At 42.5% G+C, this 12,326-nt stretch overlaps 2 protein-coding genes across 3 annotated transcripts in view; one reads left to right on the forward strand and one right to left on the reverse strand.

Annotated features, from left to right (window-relative positions):
• LOC140735620 (BTB/POZ domain-containing protein KCTD5-like) overlaps positions 1 to 11,154 on the reverse strand; it is a 64,251-nt gene extending 53,097 nt beyond the window's left edge. The window contains exon 1 of the mRNA XM_073060872.1: positions 10,853 to 11,154. Within this exon, the coding sequence (XP_072916973.1) occupies positions 10,853 to 11,071 (219 nt within the window). The 5' untranslated portion in view covers positions 11,072 to 11,154. The remainder of the gene's footprint in view (positions 1 to 10,852) is intronic.
• Positions 11,155 to 11,370: 216 nt separating this feature from the next.
• Positions 11,371 to 12,326, forward strand: part of LOC140735621 (interleukin-21 receptor-like) — a 166,902-nt gene continuing 165,946 nt past the window's right edge. For both annotated transcript variants that reach the window (XM_073060873.1, XM_073060876.1), the window contains exon 1: positions 11,371 to 12,182. The gene's annotated coding sequence lies outside the window, so the exon portion shown is untranslated. The remainder of the gene's footprint in view (positions 12,183 to 12,326) is intronic.

Here is a 12,326-nt window from a genome sequence, read left to right on the forward strand (position 1 = left end):
AAACGTGGTGGCTCATTTAACCCAAAGGCACCACGGAAATCAGATTAATCCATCATTAAGGAGAAAAAACAATTATGTCACTGTTCATAGCAACAGTCAAATCCCAAAGCCAACTTTTGTGATTTGTACAATACCTTCAGGTAAACAAGAAGAGCTCATTACAACTGTTCTCTCCAAATACTAGTTTGCCTTTTTTTCCTAGGATCTCAGAAGTATCACGTCCTGTCTGCAGCACCTGGGCCTATTGTACACCGGATGAAACCTTTTAACGGCATAACATTAACGATCAATGTTTAATCTGAGCCACAAAATCAATGTTGAAATAATGAAGGACTGGGCAAACAAATTAAGTGTTAAATCCATTGACTGGTTAAAAAGATAGATGCTGCATGGTATACAGCCAGCATTACAAAACAGTTTACAAGGAGGATGTACAAACCTTACAGCCCATTAAGATTGTTCCATCAGCCAAAGCTATCTCGATGGATCTACCAGATCAACATTTTCCCACTTATTCCACATGTTCTTTGGTTTCCTTTGTACCCAATACCTCTTTCAAACTTACAGAGCTACACAACAACCTTTACTGGTGAGAAGGACATGAAGCAAGTACAGAAAATGCACAAGTACATAGAAACTAGTGGATGCAGAGAAATAGGTGGATTAAGTAGAATAAGGATTTAACACTTATTTGGATGGTAAACTATAAAAAGAATTGAGCACCACACTGTGGGGTGGCAAGGTAGAATAGTGGTTAGCACAACGCTTTACAGTACCAGCGACCTGGGTTCAATTCCTCCTGCTGCCTGTAAGGAGTTTGTATGTTCTCCCCGTGACTGTATTTCTCCCACTGTCCCAAAGACGTACCAGTTAGTAAGTTAACTGGTCATTGTAAATTGACCCGAGATTGGGCTAGGATTAAATTGGGGGACTGCTGGGCAGCAGTGCTCGAAGGACCAGAATGGCCTGTTCTGCACTGTATCTGGATAAATAAATTAATTCATGAAGCAGTTAAGTACTGTTCAATACATAACCAGTTCCACCACAGAAAGCCAAGTGATTACATGAAGCATCTTTTACTTTAGATTGTTCAAAACGAATATCTGAAATCAAGACAAACCTTTGATTTTTAAGGCTACTTTTTAAAGTCCTATTTCTGTCCTTTTGTAAGTAACTTAAAAGATTCATTAAGAAATAACATTGACCAAGAACTTTCTTCATTGGATAAAGACAGTCGTCCTGAACAGATGTTTCAATCAACCAGTAAAATAATATGAAAAAAAAACAGCAAATGCCAGAAATCTGAAATAAAAACAGAAAATGCGATAATACTCAGCAGGTCAAGCTACACCAGTGAGCAGACAATAAGAGCTAATGTTTCAGAGAGGTGACCCTTTCTTGTAACACGGTAGAAAACAACAGCTGAAGTTGCCTAATGAGTGAACGGCAGTAGTCAGAAAATGAGAACATAGACAAATGTGTTGTGAAATGAAGAGCAGGAAGACAAGCCCAGCAGGGCAGGACATCAAGACCACAGTTGACATTTACTTTAAAAAAAAATCAGCAAGCTTGAATTCAGCTACAAGCTTTCTGCAACCTTTTCTGTTCCAAAGGAGAGCACTCCCAGCTTTTCTCAAGTATCCACATTATGAAGTTTCTCCTCCTAGACTACTTCAGTAAATCTTCGGCACATTTCTCTCAGAGTCAGTAACACACAGATCATTCCTCCGATGCTTCTGGTGAGGAGGTCTAAAGGGTGTGGACAATGAATTAGATGGGAAGTGAGCTCAGCTGTAAGGTATATCCCTAAACCAAAAAAGCAATATGTTCAAACGGAAAGTTTTACAGAACAAAAAGTGAGAGTGTTTTAAGAAAAATTCAAAAGCAAAAGCAAAGGACAAGAGCAGGAACTAAAGTGTGAATACCAAATGTTTAAAATGTCATGAGAAGCATGAACTATGTTGATCGTGCTTCATTCATCCACTTTAACATTTGCCAAATATCTGCCAATAAAATTCCAACCCCTATTACATCAAGTTCCATCTTGCAAGTACAGTTATCTGCTCACCCCCTCAATACCTGCTGCCAACAACATTGCTTAAATTTGAGGTTAGAAACTCTCTCACCAGACTGACAATGTTCTTTCCTCTGATGAAAGTATGATCTGATCTGATCCTCTCTACTCTATCCATGTAGCCACAAGTTTTCCTCATACTACTTCATATAGTGTTCAGCATAAGCTGAAGCACAAAGAGAAACATTTTTCTTCCAGGAGACTTCACATCTCCCAGGCTGAACTAACTTCTGCAACTCAGCATCTTAAATAGAGACACTACTTTTATTGCACAGCACACACACACAAAATGCTGGAGGAACTCAGCAGACCAGGCAGTATCTATGCCCAGGAATAAACAGTTCATATTTCAAGCCGAGATTTTCATCAGGACTGGAAAGGAAGGGGGTGCAGAAGCCCGAATAAGTAGGGAGAGGGTGAAGAATACAAGCTGGCAGATAAGTGATAACAGGTGAGGGGGAAATTGGGCAGGTGGGGGAGAGGTGAGGAAGTAAGAAGCAGTGAGAGGATAGAGGGTAAGTGGAAGAGGCAAAGGGCTGAAGAAGGAATTTAGTCAGAGACAGCAGTGGATAAATTTTCAGCACATGCAGAATCTTGTTTTCTTTTTACAGAGGAGAGACCTGTTGGTATCCGGCCCGAGGTAAGGCAAAGTAAATATGTGGAGGAAAATCTGAGCGCATTCCTACTCATTTCCACACCAAGACCACAGAGCTACATGAAGCTACTCTGCCATTCAATATCATCAATAATCTTGACCCAGTTCCACTTTCCCATCCCATCACTAGGTTATTCAACTTTCAAAAATCACTTGATCTTGGTTCCATATAAATCTTACGATGAAGCAGTTACAGACTTTGAGTGGAAAATTCCGGTGATTCACAAGGATTTAGCCTTGTTCAAAAATCAAAAGGCAATGACTAATTTTGATCCTGGTTTGCATGACTTCCTAATAAACTCTCAGGAACTACTCTGCCAATCCCTCTCAAAATTTTCCGGGTTTCAATGAGAACACCTCTAATACTGCTAAACTCCAGGGAGTAGAGACTTCCACTCATTTTCCTCTCATGGGGACACTCTAATCCAGGAATCAATTTGTCAATGTGCACTGTGCTCCTCCAAGGCACACGTGTCCTTTGTAGACCGCACTCAAGGTGTGCAAGGCTTCCTTTTCGTTACATTCCCAGACCCCGTGTAGATAATTTGCTCCTTTAATTGCTTGCTTCATCTGCATATTCAATCCCTGTATTTTGGATGCATGAAGAGATCAAAATCCCTAAACAGCAACATTGAAAAACTGGCTGATTTCTGGAGCAATGGCTGATATGCTATGTATGTATTTATGCAGACTTCACGAGAATACATTTTTAAACTGCTGAAGACAAGTGGCTATTATAGTTTTACCATTTCCTCCACAGGGCAGCTCAACCAGACACATTCTTGTTTCCTGACAATGGATCTGAGCAATAGGCTGCTAGCTGCACAAACAAGCCCACCTACTGTTGATACAAAATATTCCTGTTCATGGCCCAGCCGAGGTTCTCACTTCCTACCAGCATCAGCCTCCACCCTCTCTTCCAATGTGATTATTGCCAACTGACAGCAGAAGCACAGTCATGCGGTCCTTAACTGCAGTCTGGTTCACGTGGAGGATCATGCCTTAATACATCTATCTGCCTGAACTAAAGCCACGTGCTACAATGATTCAGGTACACCACAAAATTCAAACATACCTCTGCAGGCCTGCAAAAAGACTACTTTGTTCTGGTACTGAATTATGGCTGCTCGTAACTCAGCCGATCAGTGACCACAGTGTTCCATTCTCTGGGCCTGTATGCTTTACATTTTCATACAATAAAACACTTTTGACACACTCTTCTTTGCAAACCAGAAATTTGGATGAGAGGTTAAAGAAAGTACATTTTGAAAGGTTCACCCATCCAAAAATAAAACACCAAACCTCATGTAAAATCTCAACATATGAGAGGGAAAACTGGTTCAAATTATCTTGGGACTCAAATGCCAAAATCAGGCAGTCTACATTCGCCATGCTCTCCATCTGTCATAGTCCTTTCTATCTCCCATCTGTTTTTCCTGATTAGTCACATCCTATAGTTAAATACCACTGTACTACAGAATATTTTTAATTTTGATCATTAAAGTATAACAATATTTTGATACAAGATCTCATATAAGTTATAATAAAGGAAGAGAATCTTAGATTTCATTTCAGCACCACAGTAGTCTCTCAAACACATCGTGAGCAAAGTTTCCCATCCTGTTTGATTTCCCCAAATGCTGGCAGTAATTAATTTATTCAAAAGGCACCCTACTTGAGAGACAGAACAAGCTCACCGAAGGAGATGCCTGAGCTAAGTGACAGCTGGGTGCAGCTCAATACAAACTCTCCAGTGTGCAAAACAGATCATCCAACACCTGGAGAGCAGAGATTTTCCGTGAACAGATGGAGGCTGCATACATGTCTTCTGTTCATACCTAAACAAAGATTACCATTGCATAATAATTGAAAGTCGATCATTGTAGTTCTGCTTATATGGACATCCAACAGTGCTTCACTGAGATTTAATAGAGTAATGGGCAATCAAGGTCGTGCACTACCAAGCTAATTTCAGATCAACATGATGCATTGGTGGTTCACTTCCTGCACACATAAGGGGCTCATTTCTAGATGACTGAATTTATCTTTAACCTGAAACTCTACTGCCTTGGGACAAATGCAGCAAACACATTGGTATGCCCCTCCAATGCAAGCTTCCCTCTGAGTCATGCAAATCCTACCATGGTTTCCTCAATACTCCTGGATGTACCTGTGGAACGTCCAACTGACCAGCACCTGATGCACCTTCAATACATGGGCTATTATGGTTTAGGATGATAGTTCACCAGTGCCAATTATGGCTGGACCCTTGCTGGTAATACCAATATACTGCACACTTTACACTTATGACTGTGTGGCTAAGCACAGCTCTAATGACATATTCAAGTTTGCTGACGACGCCACTGTGGTAGACAGAATCAAAGGTGGTGAAGAATCAGCATATAGGAAGGAGAGTGAAAATCTGACTGAGTGATGCCACAACAACAACCTCCTACTCAATGTCCGCAGGACTAAGGAGATGATTATTGACCAGGAGGAAACCAGAGATCAGTCTTCATCGGGGGCTCAGAGATGGATAGGGCCGACAACTTTAAATTCCTCGACATTAGCCCAGTATGCAAATACAATTACGAAGAAAGCATGGCAGTGCTTCTATTTCCTTAGGAGTTTGCAAAGATTGGCCATCGCATCTAAAACTTTGACAAACTCCTATAGGTGTATGGTGGACAGTATATTGACTGACTACAGCACAGCTTGGTATGGAAAATCCTACAAGTAGTGGATATGGCCCAGTCTATCACAGGTAAAGACCTCCCCAGCATTTAGTGCATCTACATGGAGGGTTGCTGAAGGAAAGCAGGGAACTCAATCACCCAGGTCTCACCCTCTTCTCACTGTTGCCATCAGGAGGAAGGTACAGGAGCCTTAGGACTCACACCACCAGGTTATTACCCCTCAACCATCAGGGTCCTGAACCAGAGGAAATAACTTTACTCAATGCCACTTGCCTCATCACTGAACCGTTCCCACAACCTATGGACTCACTTTCAAGGATTCATCTCACATTCTTTGTTGCTTTGTTATTTGGATGGTGGGGTGAAGATATGTCCCTACCAAAGGAGGTATAAGGATCTCCTTCCCTCCGCTAGTCTGCAGGTCACCTTTGGGCAAGGTGTAGTCCTTGCCTAGCCCATCCAATCAGGATTACATGAAGCCATGGGAGCTGGTGGTAGATGGTCGTATGAGCAGCTGGTGTACATCTCAAATCCTGGTTATGCAACCACTGATGTCAGGCAGACAGTCTCTAAAGAGTATTGATAATGGTTGGGGGTCAACAACACAGAAGGCAATGGCAAACCACTTCTACAGAAAAATTTGTCAAAAACGATCATTGTCATGAAACCATTATTGTCTACGGAATGACGATAATGATTTTTTTATTGTTATTAACTCTCATTTTCTTTTTGAATCTGCACAGTTTGTTGTCTAATGCAGATTGCTTGTCCACCCAGCCGGTGTGGTCTTTCATTGATTTTATTATGTTATTGTATTTATTGAGTATGCCCATAAGAAAATGAATCTCTGGGTTGCATATGGTGACATGAGTCAAATTTACTTTTAACTTTAATGAAAGAAGGGAAAATGTGCTGAAAATATTCAATAACTGTGAATAAAGAACCAGATTAATTGAGACTGATGACCCTTCCACCCTAATTGGAATAAGTGAATGGAACTACAGGTTTAAAGTTGTGGGAAAATGGAAGGAATTAATAACAATAGAGGATCATAGTTAGAGTGGAAGGAAGGAGAGGTTTTGTTTTTGCATTATTCACTTTCCTGGCATGGCCATCAATGGCAAGGTCCACTGACAGCCTTTACTAGATGGAAAGATGGCAATCACCTTCTTATAAGATGTCAATCTTTCTGGTGAAGACACTCCCATGTGCAGCTGCGAGGTGGCTTCATTTGTTGAGGATTTGCAAAAGGAATCATGAGTGAATATTCCGACACTAGAATTGATAATATGGATGAAGAAAGCCGAAGCACGGACACTGCCTTGAGGAATTCTTGTAGCGATAGCCTGGTACCGGCAGGAATACAGAAATGATTAGCTAAAGTATGACTTAAACCATTGTTTGCAAAATCATTTTGCTCTAACTATATATGCTGTTTTTGCATTTAGCTCATTTGTAGCCTTGTGTTCTGGCTTCAATAGATCGGTACCTCACTTTTGCACACAGCTGCTGCTCTCCTAATATGCTCATGTCCACTCTGCATAGAACCATTAACTGCAATACAGTAAGGGATCTGCTGGACTTTAGATTATTGCAGTAAACATTTCTGCTGCTGATGATGATTATTAGCAACTCATTGATGCCCAGCTTTCAATCGTCAAATCCATTATCTCATTTAGTTTGACAGTAACCAAGCACAATGGCGAACATTCTGAGCCTGAAACTAGGAACTTGTCTCCACAAGGACAGTGTGGTAGTCACTTCTGCCAGAGTTAGATGTGTGAGGATGATGTCAAATAGGCTTATCCCTCCGATTAGTTTGTTTACAAGGTCTGCAGACCTTGTGTGCTCTTCAGAGCTCGATCAGCTCACTCAGTGACTATGTAACCACGACGATTTGTTCACAGACATTACACTCCCCCGCCCACAATATATACTGTACACTTGCAACTTTCAATGCTCCTTCCGAGTACTGTTCAACATTCAGAGCTGAGGGAAGATAGCTGGTGGTAACAAGGAAAGTTTCTTACTTACATTTGACCAGGTACTGAAAGATTTCATGAAATTTGGTATCAACACTGAGGACTGCCAGGCTAACTCCCTCCCGACTGCATTATATAGTACCCACATCAGGTGATCTGCCCTGCTTATGCATCCAAGGTCACGTTTGAATCCCGGTCTCTGGTGCTGAGGCAACAGCAGAAATTATGAGTCACTTGCCAATTGTGGGTCTTCTCTCCAAAGTTAGACAGCAGCCATCAGATATTTGTGAGGAGACTGACTGGGCTGGGAAAGATGTTGTGGTACCCAAGTTTTGTGTCTAGGATCACACCAGTTTCCTTCCAATCGTAACCATCCATGTTCTGGATGGAATCTTTACCAAAACAACTACCACCCAAGTAGATCTGTGGTTATGGTGACGTGCTTGAACTTGATAATGAGCAGAGCAAAAACTGACATATCAAACCTCTTTTCTTCACAGGGCGTTGCCTGACCCAAGTAAATATAACAGCCAATGCTCTCCACAGTACCTTGTTTTAGTTGAGCTTATTTAGTCTATTGCTAAACAAATCCCACCTACCATGAAAAGCAGTGGAAGTTGTGTTTGGGAGGCAAGTGTTTGATACCATTGTTCACATAATTGATGCTGCCCAATACAGATTTTAAAATTACTTGATACCCACTCTGAATCTGGCACACACATTAGAAGTTTCTTTCCTGTAGTCTTGCTTATCAACTGCTTGGACTTGGAAGGAAAATATTACAAGATGTATAAAACTCTTCTACTAACTAGCAATTCAATAAGCAGCCAGATAATCTTTTTAAATAATGAGCATTTAAGAGCACACAACTTAAACCAATAATTCTGAGAGCTTTCTCCACTGCATGTCATTGCTAGAACCTACTCCAAGACTATGCCAATTCTTTCTTTGGAATATATTTCAGACAACTCATTAACATTCCCCCCTTGACACCAACGAAGGTATTCATCAGCACGGTATTTCCAGCTGAAGCATTAGAACATCAGGCAGTGAATGTGTTACATCCTTAGCCAGATTTTTCTTCATTTGTTCCTGAGGCGGGGGTCAGGGAAGAGTTTCCATGCCGTGTATTGACAGCCTAGAAAGCTCACGATTCAGAAAGTTGGAGAGGTGCACCAGTACATCACTGGAGTTCAAAGACTTGGAGATTGCTAATTTTAGGACACCACATAATCTTTACTCAAGCAGTAGCTCTTTACAAGTTACTGCCCGCAATTTGTTGGAGAGAAAAGCAGAGAGAATCTGAGAAGGAAAATTCAAACCAAAGAAAAACACAAGATGGTGGTTAAACTGGTTGAGATATGAATATTTTCCGTTTCAAGGCATTTGACATTTTCCAAACACATCTAATAGTACTGATAATTAAATACAGTGTGATTACATTGCTACAGTTTTTCAGTACTGAGCTTAGAGTGCCCATACTGCAACAGGAATGCCTGTATTCATTAAACTCAGGGATGTTTCTACTGATCTCTGCTCAGCTCTGAAAACGGATTCAGTAAAGTGAGGTTTCCCTTCCTGCTCCTGAGAGCAGCAGCTGTTAATGGGAAGCGAAGCAAAGTAGCTGAACCAGAATTAGCAATTACTGGGAAGATTCACCTAGCACCAGAACCACCTTTCATCTCAGCCACTGAAAGCCCAACCCTTTCCCAGTTAAAATATTCTGCTTCACACACTCCTACCTTTCGCTTGCCAGTACAAATGTTTCTTTCTGTTTCACATCACAGCACTCCTGCAGCTAATGGCAGACAGACAACATTCAACCTCCTCAGCTAAAGCATTGCCCTTTAAAACACGGCGTACATCAGCGCTCAATGTTGCCAACAGAGATACCAACAAGAAAAGGGGAATTGTGCTAAAATTAATGGCTACATTACTTTTGTGCATCAAATGTAGTGAAATACCAGGTTTCTACTCGCCAAGTAAAGAACTGAAGCTTGCAGCTTTTGCCAAACTATCAAACAGTCGAGGTACTTACTGCCCTGTGATGGGTACATTGTGCTTCCACTGCTCTCCAGTCCAGATTGTCGTTCAGATACCCACACAAGTCAAATGCCAATGCTCAACCCACATCTTCCCCTGCAGCCAAATCTATAGACAGATGGAAGTGAATACTCCAGCAGCACCTTATCCAAGCTCAATTCATTAACAAGGCTGATACTGACATTTTTTGTGTGATTAAGCTATGGTCAAGGGCTCAGAGAGACTGCTGTCTACACCTTTTCATGCCATGGAACCCCATTATAAAGCGTGGACCCCAGGTCGAGAACCACTGGTCTAAACCTACTGATTCAGACATATGAGTCCCTTATTATCAAGGTAGTTATTTGGTTCTGCTGTACAAAAACATACCTAGCAAACCAGCTCCCTTCCTGTTCATCTCAAAACAAATCGGCTTAAGTGGTAATGTTTCCATCCTACAGTTGCAGACAATTTACCACATTCATCTAAGGAAGTGCCAACTCACAATGGTACTTTACGACTAGTGGTATCTACACAAGCTTTAGACACACTAGGCAAACCATGCCTTGTGTATCTAGCTGAAAAAAAGATTAGACTAGGATAGAAACTTCGGGAATATTATGAACCAGCTTTCACATTTTCGACACAGTTGTCCTTTTCAGCCTCCTGGTAGCTCACAGAGCAATCACATTCTCTTCTCCTTTTCCCTGAAAGGTACTGTCCCAAAATCATCTTCTACCACTCTCCAACAGAAGCTTGAAGGCGCCAGTGAGTACTGTATTCACCAATTCAACTAGACTTCTTGGGTGGAAAGTAGTTAATCCTTAAGACCACAGCTTGTGCCTCTGTTAAATTAAAATACATTTTGACAAAATTCAGATTTACTACATTGTCTGGAAATAAACCTGTCAAAGGGAGATTAAAGGACTACGTTTAGTTACCTGGTGTAAAGTAATACATTAGATGTGCAATGTAAATATTTACACTAAAGACAAAAGGTGCTTCAATAAGCTCTTTGGATTTTGCTCTCAGCCCAGTATTGATTAAGCAAGTTTTCGATCAGAATGCTCAGCAACCAAACCGTTCCTTCATCATTACTGACAGCTTTATCTGATTAATCACCCCTTCGCCCCACTGTACCCCAGTGTCCAGTACCTCCACCACCTTATACTTCATACCCCGACTGCAAAATAAGCAGGCAACTACATTTCCACACTACAACAGTTTACAAACCCGCCTTTGTACCCCTCCTGTTTCAGCGCTCACATTAACAGGCTAACTCCTGTCCACAACACCCATCTCCGATCACACCCAGTCTGTCCATGGGCTCTCACAGCCTTACTACCTCCCTTCCGCAATTCCGGTGCCCCCCTACCACCGGTACGCTCCATCCTTGCCCCGATCAGCTGCTCTTTCTCCGCACCTTGTCAGAGTCCAGGTCCGGGTCGGCTTGACACAGTCGGTACAGGAATGATTTGGGATCGCGGCACAGGGTTTGCCGGGTGCTCAGGAATCGAGTGCCGCCTACATTCAGCCGAACCCACTTAGCAGCGGCCGCGTACTCCATGCCGGAGCATTTCGGACAAAACGAGTTATTGAAGCTCTCGGGAAAATCCGAGAGCGACCCATTCCCTGTCGCCATACTGGCGACCGATCACCAACCGCCCGCCACCAAAGCCAAACCTCCCGGCACACAGCGCGCTTCTCGCCCCACCACCCAGCACGCAGCGCGCTTCTCGCCCCACCTCCCAGCACGCAGCGCGCCACTCGCCCCACCTCCCAGCACGCAGCGCGCTTCTCGCCCCACCACCCAGCACGCAGCGCGCCTCTCGCCCCACCTCCCAGCACGCAGCGCGCCTCTCGCCCCACCTCCCAGCACGCAGCGCGCTTCTCGCCCCACCTCCCAGCACGCAGCGCGCCGCTCGCCCCCAACAGGCATGACGTCGGAACTCTTATCACATCCAAGTAGTTTGGGGTTGGAAGTTTATTGTCCATCTCTCGGAACAAACATAACTAAAGCCGTGTAAGAGGCTTAAAAGAAACTGAAAATACTGAAGGTCTGAATAAAAAAGAAGTACATGTTGATATCATTCAGCAGGTTGACAAACAACACAGTAGACACGACGCATCCAGGCAAGTACATTTTGGCGCAATTATGCGGCACGCCCCAATTAGCTGAAGTTTCATTGAAATAGTTAAAATGATACAAAAAGTCAAACTGAGTAACAAATTACGTATTTAAATGAAATACAGGGTAAATTAGAACACTAGCTATAGTACTACAGTGCAATAAACTATTAGTTGCTAATAGTTATCAACAGAGGAATTCATCCAGTATACACGACGAACAAAACCAGTGCGGACACTGAGTGGAGATGATGGACCGCCTTCGTACAATGCTTTCGATGACTGCATCCTCCAAATCTTTTTCATTGTAACGTTTGAAATGATTGTTGATGCCTTCAAACTCTTTGTAGTTCCCAACTTGTTGATGCAGTGTAATTGTTTCATTTTCAGTCGCGCCTGTTTCTGGCACCTCCAAGCCTGAACGCTTGAAACTGCAGTGAGCCAAATAGTTCCGAATTGCCTTACTGCTTATTTCTCACCAACTATCAGTGACAAAAATCGCTGCTTTTTCAACACAAACGCACACAATTGATCACCCTAACACAGTGTGGCGTCTTGGAATGGCCACACAAGTGTGCATGGCAGATGCTAGTTGGAACCTATTTGACAGCAGTCTCCTGTCCCAGGTAAGCAGCATATCGTCCCAAATAAATGAAGGGAATTCCACCAATTTTCTTGATTCGTTTTTGTTCTTTAAGACTTGTTCCAAATGAGTGGCTGCCTGGCCCCAATCATCTTACTTTCACTATGGATGTCCAGTCCTCATACAC

The sequence above is a fragment of the Hemitrygon akajei genome, chromosome 11 (genome assembly GCF_048418815.1).
Source record: "Hemitrygon akajei chromosome 11, sHemAka1.3, whole genome shotgun sequence".
Classification (NCBI taxonomy): Eukaryota; Metazoa; Chordata; class Chondrichthyes; order Myliobatiformes; family Dasyatidae; genus Hemitrygon; species Hemitrygon akajei.